The sequence below is a fragment of the Rhinopithecus bieti genome, unplaced genomic scaffold, assembly GCF_001698545.2.
Source record: "Rhinopithecus bieti isolate Rb0 unplaced genomic scaffold, ASM169854v2 scaffold_36315, whole genome shotgun sequence".
In the NCBI taxonomy this organism is placed as follows: domain Eukaryota; kingdom Metazoa; phylum Chordata; class Mammalia; order Primates; family Cercopithecidae; genus Rhinopithecus; species Rhinopithecus bieti.
This window is the reverse complement of record NW_016815814.1, coordinates 28,872-41,902: the sequence shown is the minus strand read 5'-3', so window position 1 is coordinate 41,902 and position 13,031 is coordinate 28,872. Positions and strand designations below refer to the sequence as shown.

The 13,031-nt window shown below is 45.8% G+C and overlaps 1 protein-coding gene across 1 annotated transcript; it reads right to left on the bottom strand.

Annotated features, from left to right (window-relative positions):
* Positions 1–4,191: 4,191 nt before the first annotated feature.
* On the bottom strand, positions 4,192–5,684 carry TIMCC (TIM double twin CX3C motif chaperone). Its single transcript, XM_017853766.1, is given in 3 exon segments — positions 4,192–4,580; positions 5,203–5,430; positions 5,432–5,684. Coding segments are annotated over 3 exon segments (579 nt in total). The 5' UTR covers positions 5,612–5,684; the 3' UTR covers positions 4,192–4,409.
* Between the last annotated feature and the right edge of the window lie 7,347 nt (positions 5,685–13,031).

Here is a 13,031-nt window from a genome sequence, read left to right as displayed (position 1 = left end):
GCAATTCTAGTTTAGGCTTCTTCCATCTGTTCTAATAACCAGGTTTTTCAATCCATTATTCATTACTCTGTTATAATCAAGTAGCAATGCTCCTCTTTTATGTCATTCTAGATCTAGGTATGTATCAGTCAACCCCCCCCCTTTCTTCAATGGAGAAGTTTTTACTCAAGATTGTCCTGTCATTTTGCTATAAACAGCCTCAGGGGCCATCAGCCAGTAATTCTGCTTCCCATAATTAGTGGTCATACCTTAATGTTTTTGCATGGTTCCAGGCTGGAAAGATGCAGCGTTGTAATAATTTTTAAGAAACATACATCCCATCTTGCATGACCCAGAAATGGCGGATCCACAAGGAACCTTTTCAAAGTTTTTCCAAACTAGTTCCCCTCCCAATTCATCTTAAGATCAACTTGTATGTCCTTGGTATTAATTACCAACCAACAATAACAAGACCCGAAACTTCTTTCCCTTCTAAAGTTAGTGGATCATTGATTTTGTTTCACAGCTTATAAAATGGTGTGGGTGACATTTGGAAACAGAGATGTTGGCAACAAAGAGAAAATTGTCTCCTCGGACTCCACCAACTCTAACTGCAGCCTGTTAGTACCTGTGCAGTAGAGAGTCTGTACCTTGTGAAGGCTCTGGCTTGTTACAGGGGAGAGCTTATTGCAGGACAAGCGCTGGCCACAGGAAAATAATAAGTCTCTCTTGTTTTTGACTGATTTGCCACTTTTTTTTTCATTTTTTTTGGTTTATAAAATAAGCGTGTCAGAGGCAGTTAATTGCCTTCACTTGTGGCATCCTTCATTTTTCATTTGTAACTTGTTAAGCTAAAGTTCAATTCTTATAAAAATATATTCTTGCCCTTAGGCCCGATGGGCCACTGCAAAGACTTTTATTTCCAAATGGATAAGGAGCCTCCTTCCATTTTTATGGTCATGTTGGGGATGAGGGTGCATGTGGTATCCAAACTTTGGTCACACAACTGTCCAGGTGCTGTTACTGAAGTCTTTACTCCAGTCTATTGAATCTTTGGTTTGTCGTTGATGCATGTGCACCGGCCAGGCGGTCTGTGCAGAATGGAGAAGGAAGGAAAAAGCTGGAGTAAGGCCTCCATTCTTACTGTGTGCTATTATGTTTAGGATGTGGTACAGGTTAATTATGTATTTCTTGGTCAATTAAAGGGACACGCTAGTGTGACTGCCAAGTTTTTTTTTTTTTTTTTTTTTTTTGAGCAGAGCAGAGTCTCACTTTGTTGCCCAGGCTGGAGTGCTGCGCTGCAGTGGCACAATTATGGCTTACTGCAGACTCAACGTCCGAGGCTAACACTATCTTTCCACCTCCGCTCTCAAGTAGCTAGGACCACAGGCACATGCCGCCACTCCTGGCTAATATTTTCTTAGAAATTATTTTTGTAGAGATGGGATTTCCCTATGTTGCCCAGGCTGGTTTCGAACTCCTGGGCTCAAGTGATCCTCCCTCCTCGGCCTCCCAAAATGTTGGGATTATAGGTGTGAGCCTCTGTGTTTGGCTTTCCGAGACTGTCTTGACTCAAACAGAAGATGGCACCAGGAGGGCTCAAACTATTCCTAGAAAGCAGGTGAATGACAGAATAAATTGTACAGAACATTCTTCCAGGAAATGAGAGGTCCCTAGAGGTTATTGTAAGACTTACAAACATCTTCTTTTTTTTTTTTTTAACGGAGTTTCGCTCTTGTTGCCTGAGCAGGAGTGCAATGGCATGATCTCGGCTCACCACAACCTCCGCCTCCCAGGTTCAAGTGATTCTCCTGCCTCAGCCTCCTGAGTAGGTGGGATTACAGGCATGCGCCACCATGCCCAGCTAATTTTGTATTTTTAGTAGAGAGGGGGTTTCTTTATGTTGGTCAGGTGGGTTTCAAACGCTTGACCTCAGGTGATCCGCCTGCCTCGGCCTCCCAAAGTGCTGGAATTACAGGTGTGAGCCACCACGCCCGGTCTAAAGTCTGTTCTTTCTACAGGAAAACATTCAATTCAACAAATATTTATTGAGCATCTACTATGTGCCAGGCACTCTTTTAATGTTAGGGAATATAGCAGTGAGTAAAACAAAGTTCTTACCCTTACAGAACTTATATTCCAGTGAGAGGAAAGAGACAAAGTAAATGGAGATGTTGAGGAATTAGTTGGATATGTGAATGTGGAGTTTATGAGTGAGGTCTGGCCTGTAGATATAAATGCAGGAGCTGTCAGCATAGAGATTATATTTACAGCTATGAGGCTAGAGGAGACTAGAGAAGTAGTCAGAAAGGAGAAAAGAAACAAGGACAGCCCTGGGCACTCTGATGCTCAGAGGCTGGAGCGGGGAAGAGATAGCAAAGGAGGGCAAGAAAGGGAGGCTAAGGAAGGAGGCAGAAAACAAGGCGAGTGAGACATCCTGGTGACCAACTGAATAAAGTGCTTTAAGAAGGAGAGGGATCCATTGTGTCAATGATGCAGACAGAGTAAGATGAAGACTGAGAAATGACCCCCGGATTCGGCCCCATGGAGGTGAGTGGCCGGAGCAGTTCTGGCCCAGTGAAGAGTGCAAGTCCACTTGGAGAGGACTAAAAAGATAATGCAAGGAGAGTTATAGAGCAATCCAAGAATCAAATTTTCAAAGACCCCATCTATAAAATTAGCTGTCAAAAAGAACACAAAGAAACCCTTTGGGGTTCCATGATCTTGAAGAAGTTATTCCTTCATAATGGCAGTAACTTTGAAGTTTTGAATGGAAAAATGTAAAGATGTATTACATTAGGTATAAGTTTTCCATGTGGATGGAACCTCAGGCTATGAAAGGCTGGCTTGGAAGTAGGTTTGCTTCCCCAGGTTCCAGAAAATATACTTAGAAGATGGGAGTAAAATGAAGTTGTGGATACTCTTTGCTCCAGAGAAGGAAAGAGGGAGCTCTTTTAGTAACCTCAGAGGGGCTTGTGAGCCAGAAATCAGTGAGTCAACAGTAATAATGATTCACATAAATGACTGCTCCATAGTGACAGAGGGGCGGCCCTCTGGGTATAGCAAGTAGGGGCAGTCCTGGGTGGGTGTATAAGTCCACAAAATGGTGGAAGGATGTTATTCTAATCTTTACCTTTTCAAGGCTATCCTACCTTTCTAGAGATTCTGCTGTTTTAAAAATAAATTAATATGTTTTAGGAAACTTTATTTATTTTTATTTTATTTTATTTTTTGAGACAGAGTCTCTGTCGCCTAGCTGGAGTGCAGTGGTGCAATTTCAGCTCACTGCAAGCTCCGCCTCCCAGGTTCATGCCATTCTCCTGCCTCAGCCTCCCGAGTAGCTGGGACTACAGGTGCACGCCACCACGCCCGGCCAATGTTTTGTATTTTTAGTAGAGATGGGGTTTCACTGTATTAGCCAGGATGGTCTGTATCTCCTGACTTCGTGATCCGCCCTCCTCAGCCTCCCAAAGTGCTGGGATTACAGGCGTGAGCCACCGTGCCCAGCCATTATTTTTTTTTTTTTGAGACAGAGTTTCACTCGTGTTGTCCAGGCTAGAGTGCAAGGGAACGTGATCTTGGCTCACTGCAACCTGCGCCTTCTGGTTTCAAGCGATTCTCCTGCCTCAGCCCCCCGAGGAGCTTGGGATTACAGGCACCCACCACCATGCCCAGATAATTTCTGTAGTTTTAGTAGAGACGGGGTTTCACCATGTTGGCCAGGATGGTCTCGAACTCCCGACCTCGAGATCCACTCGCCTTGGCCTCCCAAAGTGTTGGGATTACAGGCGTGAGCTATGCGCCGAGCCAGGAAACTTTATATTATACAGTATACATACTATATTTGGTGGTTATAGCAAAAGGAACAAACAAACGCTTCCTCCCCAACAAACTGTATAAGGGCTCTGGGTCATGAACTCCCCTGGTAACTCCCCATTACATCATTTCTTTTTTTTTTTTTTTTTTTGAGACAGAGTCTCGCTGTGTTGCCAGGCTAGAGTGCAGTGGTGTGATCTTGGCTCATTGCAACTCCGCCTCCCAGGTTCAAGAGATTCCCCTGCCTCAGCCTCCCTAGTATCTGAGACTACAGGTGCGTGCCACCACGCCTGGCTAATTTTTTGTATTTTAGTAGAGACAAGGTTTCACCATGTTGGCCAGGATGGTCTTGATCTCTTGCTCTCATGATCCACTGGCCTCAGCCTTCCAAAGGGCTGGAATTACAGGCATGAGCCACTGCATTTGGCCTACATCATTTCTATAGGAAATGATGTTCAACTTAAGGCACTTGACTGCCAAGACTTTTTGCAAAATTTCAAATCCTGTGAAAACTGGTTGGCCATGACTATCACAACTGTTAACAGAACCAAGACACTAAAGCCAAGAGTTTTGAACAAATGCTTGTCATCTCCTGTAAAAGTCTGTATCAAAGACTAGAGTGCTCTGTCTAGGATATTTCTCACCTGGAACTTCTCCAACTCACTGGTGACCAAAGCTTGGGCTTGAGCCAAAGGCACATGGCAGCGCTCGATGCACTGGTGCACCTGCTTCATGGAGGCCTGGCTGTCCTCACAACAGCTGGCGCTGCATCGGAACATGAGACCCTGGGGAGAAAGGGCAGAGAGAGATTAGGTAGGAAAGCCTCTGGGGACACAGATGACTATGGAGCACTACAGGAGTTAGAAGGCCATGTGTATATTTGCACCTCCTTCTCTACCTTCTGCTTTCGCCTTCCCTGAGGATAGATACCAGGACCTTAAAACCACCACTGGGGAAAATTATCCTTAATGTCTAGTGTAGTGTTTCATGGTCTCCTTGCTGCTAGCTCATCGGCACCTGTTGCACCGATGGTTGGGTGACCAGAGGTATGCCCGAGTGGGTGAGGGTAGGGTGGTCTGACGAAGCCAAATTCTGAAAACTAGGTGCTTCTTCCACGGGGTTCAGAGGTCAGCAACCTAGTAATACAAATTCCACCAGAGAGCAGCCAACCTTCTAATCAATGACTCGAGGGGCACTATCTGGGAAACGCATACTCCGTGAGAGAAGCAGGACTGACACACACACAGGCATTGCGGGGCTCAGAGAACAGTGTAGAAACCCGCGCTGTGTGAAGCGGGGTTGGGCGCAAGAGAAGAGGGTATGACCCGGCTATCGGGGAGGCCGGAAGCCCTCGCCTTTCTGGTCTTTCACCTTGGCAGCGCCTCTGCTGGGCCTCGGGCAGCTCACTTGCGGAAGGGGCCGCGTAAGAGGGAAAGGTGGTGGGACAAGCGCCTGCCACCAGGGGCTTCCCACCTGCCGCTGGGGACGCTCCTGCCCCGGGCTGGACGGGGCGGAAAACAGCCTCGCGCATGGCGAGGGCACACAGATTTCATCCGATCCTCCAAAGCTTCCGAAGTCCTGTCCGAGGCCGCCGCGGCGACCCCAGGGCCGCCCACAACCGGTCTGCGGGGACGTGGGCTGCTGTGCCAGGCGTCGCGTGGTGGCTGAGAGAAGGGCCCGGAACCCACCCGCTGAGAAGAGGATCCCGGTTCGGCCCCAACCTCGCTACCTGCATCTTCCGGATGTTCTCTCTTTCCAGACTCTTCACCATGGAGTCCACCGCCTCCTGCACCCGCAACTGCTGCAGCTCCGCCATGGCTACCCTGCGCTGTCCCGCGGCGCTCCGCGCCGGCGCCCATATAGAATCGGCGTACGGGCCCGCCCCCTCACCGCCCTCCGCCGCCCGCCCTTCCCGGGCCCACGCCCCCCACCTGGCGGCCGAACGGAGCCACTGCATGCTGGTGTCTGTGAGCCCACCGTCGTCCTCCCGCCTGGGAACCAGTCACCGGGACACCTGCCCTGCGGTTGCTGCCTGCCTTTCCTCCTCCCCTCCCTTGATCCCTATCTTTACATTCTTTAAAATAATTTAATGTAATTTACATATGGATAAATGCCAGATCTTAGGCGTGCTGCTTGATGAGTTTTAACAAACCCTGTCGGCCGGGCGCGGTGGCTTACGACTGGATTGTAATCCCAGCACTTTGGGAGGCTAAGGCAGGTGGATCACCTGAGCACAGGAGTTTGAGACCAGCCTGGCCAAAATGGCGAAACCCCGTCTCTACTAAAAACACAAAAATTAGCCGGGTGTGGTGGCACATGCCTGTAGTCCCAGCTACTTGGGAGGCTGAGGCAGGAGAATTGCTTGAATCGAGAGGGAGAGGTTGCAGTGAGCCGAAATCACACCATTGCACTCCAGCCTGGGCGACAGTGAGACTCTGTCTCTAAACAACAACAACAAAAACCCAAACTCTGTCTTGTCCCAGTCTCCGTCCTTTCTTCCCCATCTCCCCACCCCTGCCCTCACTGGTCTGCTTCTGTCACTGTAGATTACATTTTCTCTTTCTAGAATGTCATATGTATGTTATTATTCAATAAGTACTCCTTTTCTGTCTGGCTTTTTTTTTTTTATAGCATATTGCTAAAAATTGCTTAGCATAATGCTTTTGATATTGAACTGTGTTGTTGGTTATTTTTTGCTGCTAAGTAATATTTTATTGAATGGACATATCACATTCGTTGTTGTTGTTTTTTGAGACAGGGTCTCATTCTGTCACCCAGGCTGGAGTGCAGTAATGCGGACTCGGCTCATTGCAGCTTCCACCTCCCTGGTTCAAGTGATTCTCATGTCTCAACCTCCTGAGTAACTGGGATTACAGGCATGCACCACCATGCCTGGCTAATTTTTGTATTTTTTTGTAGACACAGGGTTTCACCATATTAGCCAAGCAGGTCTCCAACTCCTGGGCTCAAGGGATCCACCCACCTCGGCCTCCCAAAATGCTAGGATTGCAGGCATGAGCCACTGGGCCCAGCCTACATTTGTTGATCCATTCCCCTGCTGATGGGTGTTTGGATCTTTTCCAGTTAGTAGCTATTATGAATAAAGTGGTGACTGTGAACATCCTTGACCATTTTTTTTTCTTTTGGAGACGGGATCTTGCTATGTTGTCCAGGCTGGTCTCAAACTCCTGGCCTCTAGCTATCCTCCTGCCTCTGCCTATCAAATGGTTTATGGGCATGCACCACCATGCAGTCCTTGACCAAGTCTTTTGTAGACACATATTTTCTTTTCTTTTGGGTAAATATCTAGAAATGGGATTGTTGGATCACAGGGTAGATGTATGTTTATGCATTTATTTCTAATAAAAAATGGACCTTAGAGAAAAGCAGGGGCTGCAGATCATCAATGAAGCACTATGTGCCAGCAACATGAAACTGTTTCTGAATTCCTGAAGCAGTTTTATTCGGAATGCCTCACTGTCCCACCCATAACAGTACTGTCCTATGCATTCATTTATCGAATACGTCAGCTAGGGGTGCGGGTCCAGAGGGTAGCGTCAGTAGAGAAGGGAAACGCACACTCCATGGAGAAGGGGAAGGGGCAGTGTTGGAAGAGGTGTGCTGGAGGAGGTGGCCCAGGCTGGCAAGAAGGGAGTGAGCCATCAGGGTTCCTCAGGAAAGCTTTCTTAGAGGAGATAAGGCTTGAATTGAGGCTTTGAATTGAACTGAGATGAGTGGGTGTTTGGCATATGGGGCTGAAGAGAAAGCCATGTCAGGCATGGGGGTGCAAGATGGGGGTGGGGTGGAACAAAGGAATGGGGCCGTCATTGGAATTTAACCATTTTCTGCCATTGGGCACTAGATGGCAGGAGAACTCTAGTTTGAGGGCAGTGGGGCGTTTGACTCAACCCAAGCTTCTTTGAAGAGAGCTGTGCTCTGACTGGGCGCGGTGGCTCGTACCTGTAATCCCAGCACTTTGGGGAGCAGAGGCAGGTGGATCACCTGAGGTCAGGAGTTTGAGACCAGCCTGGCTAACATGGTGAAACCCTGTCTCTACTAAAAACACAAAAATTAGCCAGGCATGGTGGCAGGGACTTGCAGTCCCGTCTACTTTGGGAGGCTGAGACAGGAGAATCGCTTGAATCCTGGAGGCAGAGGTTGCAGTGAGCTGAGATCATGCCACTGCACTCCAGCCTGGGAAACAAAGTAAGACTCCGTCTCACAAAAAAAAAAAAAAAAAAAAAAAAAACAAGCTGTGTTCTTCCAGCACCAGGCCCTCTCTAGTGAGTACAAATATGAGTATCTCCCCATAAATCACAGTTCAGGGTCTCGAGACCGCCTGTTCACTTCAAACTCGACTACAGGTGGCTCCCAGCAGCAGCTGGAAAAAGGGTGACGCCAACTATTAAATAATGTGCCAGACAGTGTTTTAAGTGCCTTCTACAGGATGATCTCATTTAATTTCCGTGACAAAGTACCCTATGAGGTGGATACTTTACTCTCTTCTTTTCTCTCACTCAGGGCAGAAAATTGAGGCCTAGGGAGGTGAAACCACTTGCCAGGGATTGTACATTTTTAAACTGGTGGAGCTAGAATTCCAATCCTGATGGGCTAACTCCAGACTAGAAAAAGTAGGAAATCTCCATTGTGACTGACTTAGTGTTTATACTTATGTCCCATGTTCCACAGAAAGTTCTTTCTTTCTTCTTTATAGCACAGTCTGAAACTACTCACCTTTCCCTCTTATTCCTAAAATTTCAGACAGAACCTCTCCAACAGCTCCTACTTGTAGGAACCAAGTTAATCACGCTAAATGAGTTTAAAAGTCCTTGAGTAATTCAGGCTTGTTCGTTTGTATACACAAATTGAATGGTACTTTTAATATTTATGAAAAATTATTCTTGGCTGGGATGGTGGTTCACATCTGTAATTCCAGCACATCGGGAGGCCGAGGCAGGCAGATCACTTGAGGCCGGGAGCTTGAGACCAGCCTGGCCAACATGGTGAAACCCCCATCTCTACTAAAATTTAAAAACATTAGCTGGGCATAGAGGCACACACCTGCAATCCCAGCTACTCAGAAGCTGAGGTGGGAGAATCACTTGAACTCAGGAGGTGGAGGTTACAGTGAGCTGAGATGGTGCCACTGCACTACAGCCTAGGTGACAGAGTGAGACTCTGCTTAAAAAAAAAAAGAAAGAAAGAAAAAAAAGAAAAAGAAAAATGATTCCTGACTTCCAGTTAGCTGGCTGTGGAAATCAGATGGGAGTCATGGTGGAAGCGGAGTTTAATGTCATGTTAGGAAGCTCAGATACCTGTCTGTGGTATATTACCCTGGTACTTTGAGGGTGGGAAAATGAGGTTTCAGGATTATCTGGCTCAAGCCTGGGCTGATTCACTGGAAACAAGTCACAGCTCTTTCAGGATCCTGGTTAGTCAGTTCTGTCATCTTGATTCTTTCCCACCTCTCCTGCCTGCCATCCTGTGAACGCCGGCCCAGCAGTGGCAGAAGCACTCCCAGCCTCTCTGCCAGAGACAAACAGTGGCATAAGAGGGACTAGGGTTCTTTCCTATTTGCTCATGTTCAGGATGTGGGTGAGATAAATGGGGGCCAGGAGGCCCGGGATGAGGGGAGGAAGTGAATTTTGCTAATTGCTGCTACCTTTTCTAACCCTCAGGTTAGCTATGGGTGATAGCCAGAAACCCAGCTATGGCCAACCTTGGTTGAAGACTTCCAGATGAACCTTTATAAATCAAACTGATAATTTAGAAAGCAGTTCTCATGTTATCAATTTTTAAAAAATTAATGCCAATAAGAATGAGCCTGAAGTGTTATGACTCTCTAGTCATGATACTCGTTGGTCAATTATGATGCCTTGGTGGGGAAAAGAAAGCTCACAAGCAAAGAACACTGTCTTCTGCAGAATGAAGAATTCAATCAACTTTTTGGAAGTCATGAGTACTTTTAAAAAATATATTCAATTGCTGGCTGGGCATGATGGCTCACGCCTGTATTCCCAGCACTTTGGGAGTCCGAGGCAGGTGGATCACTTGAGGCCAGGAGTTCGAGACCAGCCTGGCCAACACGGTGAAACCCTGTCTCTACCAAAAATACAAAAATTAGCTGGGCGTGGTGGCGAATGCTTGTAATACCAGGTACTTGGGAGACTGAGACATAAGAATCACTTGAACCCGGGAGGTAGAGATTGCAGTGAGCTGAGATCACGCCACTGCACTCCAGCCTGTGCGACAGAGACCCTGTCTCGGATTTAAAAAAAAAAAAAATAAATAAATATATGCAAACACACACACACACACACACACACACAATTGCTTCAGAGCTCTCTGCCAAAAAAATACGTATATATTCAAAACTTTGGTTGAATAATTATTTTATATAAGCATATTATTAAATATAAAATAAAGCAAATGTTTTATGATTATAAATATCCAATTATGTGAATATCTCTTGAATCTATTCACATCTCTCTATCTTACTGTTATCACCCTAAAGCCACCATTATTATTATTATTGCCTGGCCTACGATAATTGATCCTGTTTAAATCTTCCTATTGTGGCTGGGTGGCAGCTCACGCCTATAATCCCAGAACTCTGGGAGGCTGAGGTGGATGGATCACTTGAAACCAGGATTTTGAGACTGGCCTGGCCAACATGGTATAACCCAGTCTCTACTAAAAATACAAAAATTAGCCAGGCATGGTGGCACAGGCCTGTAACCCCAGTTACTCAGGAGGCTGAGGCAGGAGAATGGCTTAAACCTGGGAGGCAGAAGTTGCAGTGAGCTGAGATTGCTCCACTGCACTCCAGCCTGAGCGACAGAGCAAAATTCCATCTCAAAAAAAAAAATCTTTCTATTGAGTGGTCATTTACTTGTTGGCTTGTCGAGTACTTTTATTTTATTTTATTTTATTTTATTCTATTTTTTTGAGATAGAGTCTTGCTCTGTTGCCCAGTCTTGAGTGCAGTGGCGTGATCTTGGCTCATTGCAACCTCCACCTCCCAGGTTCAAGCAATTCTCTGCCCCAGCCTCCTGAGTAGCTGGGATTACAGGTGTGTGCCACCACGCCCATCTAATTTTTGTGTTTTTAGTAGAGACTGAGTTTCACCACCTTGGCCAGGCTGGTCTTGAATTCCTGACCTTGTGATCCACTTGCCTCAGCCTCCCAAAGTGCTGGGATTACAGGCCTGTGCCACTGCACCCGGCCTGTCAAATATATTTACATAGTATTGTAATGGCTCTTTGTCAGTTATATGTGTTACAATATTTCCTCCTACTTTGTGGACTTTTCAGTTTTTAAACAGTATCTATCAATGAAAGAAGTCCCTAATTTAAATGTAATCCTATTTATATTTTTCCCCATTACGGATAATTCTTTTTGTGTTTTGGTTTAAAAGAATCCTTCTGACTGGTCAAGAGGGCTCACAGCTGCAATCCTAGCACTTTGGGAGGCCGAGGAGGGAGGATCACTTGAGGCCAAGAGTTTGAGACCAACCTGGGCAATATAGGGAGATCCTGCCTCAATAAAAAATAAAAAAATTAGCCGGGCATGGTGGAGCTGTTGTCTCAGCTACTCAGGAGCCTGAGGTGGGAGGATTGCTTGAGCCCAGGAGATGGAGGCTCCAGTGAGCTATGATTGTGTCCCAGCACTCCAGCCTGGGTGACAAAGTGAGACCCTGTCTCAAAAAACAAAAAACAAGTTTCTTAACTCCAAGATTTGAAAGTATTCTTGAGAAGTTAAAAAATTATATTTGGCTGGTGCAGTGGCTCACACCTGTAGTCCCGGCACTTTGGGAGGCCGAGGTGGGTGGATCACCTGAGGTCAGGAGTTCAAGACCAACCTGGTTAACATGACGAGCCACTGCCTCCCAAAGTGCTTGGATTATAGGTGTGAGCCACCATGCCTGGCTGGCATAATGATTTTTTTAAAAAGACTTTTCTGATTGCCCCCTTCCCACTCTGTATGCTCCTCTGTCATTATATTTTCTTGGCACCCTGTACTTGTCTGTGATGGTGCGCATCATTATTATTCATACTTGTCCCATGTTTATTTTCTTTGCTAGATTAAGAACTCTATGAGGAGAGGGACCATGTCTGTTTTATTCATTGCTTTTCACCAATTCTTTGCCTAGTGTTTGGCACACACTAACCCCTCATTAATTTCATTATACAGGTAATCAGATTGCTAGAAATATTTGGAAACCAGAGAAAAGCAACAATAAATAGATAAAAATGTAAAAATCCATAATACTATCCTACAACTAACTTTATTTATTTATATATTTATTTTTATTTATTTATTTAGATGGAGCCTCACTCTCTTGCCCTGGCTGTAGTGCAGTGGTGCAATCTTGGCTCATTGCAACCTCCACCTCCTGGGTTCAAGTGATTCTCCTGCCTCAGCTTCCCTAGTAGCTGGGATTACAGGCATGCGCCACCATATCTGGCTACACTACTACTTCAAATACCACTGTTAAATTTTTGATTTCTTTCTTTTGCTGAAACATGATAAATGTTTGTTTCTCATATATCATCTGAAGTAAGCATTCTAGAGCTCATATGGCAGCTCCATGTCTCTTTTTTGTAGGTGTTCTGTCATCTCCAGGGTCACAATCTCATCTATATGGTCTTGAATTTATTTCTTTCCAGTCTTTTTTTTTCTGTATGGGTTTTAAAAAACATTGTAGTAGCCCGGGCGTGGTGGCTCACGCCTGTAATCCCAGCATTTTGGGAGACTGAGGCAGGTGAATCATGAGGTCAGGAGATTGAGACCATCCTGGCCAACATGGTGAAACCTCGTCTCTACTAAAATACAGAAAATTCGCCGGGCGTGGTGGCACGTGCCTGTGGTCCCAGCTACTCCTCGGGAGGTTGCGGCAGGGGAATTGCCTGAACCCGGGAGGCGGAGGTTGCAGTGAGCCGAGATCGCGCCACTGCACTCCAGTCTGGGAACAGGGCAAGACTCCATCTCAATAAATAAATAAATAAATAAATAAATAAATAAAAATTGTAGTAATAAAATATATATACTTTGGTATCTTGCTTTTACAATTATATTACAAATGTTTCCATGTCATATACAAGTAAGAGGAAACATCGCATACAGCTAGTGATCAATGTTAAGCAGAAAAGGGCTGAAATTATAATTCAAATGTAAAGATTTGAGTAAGTCCTGGGATGGCGGTTGATAGAACCCCCTAGCTAGGCTAAGCAATC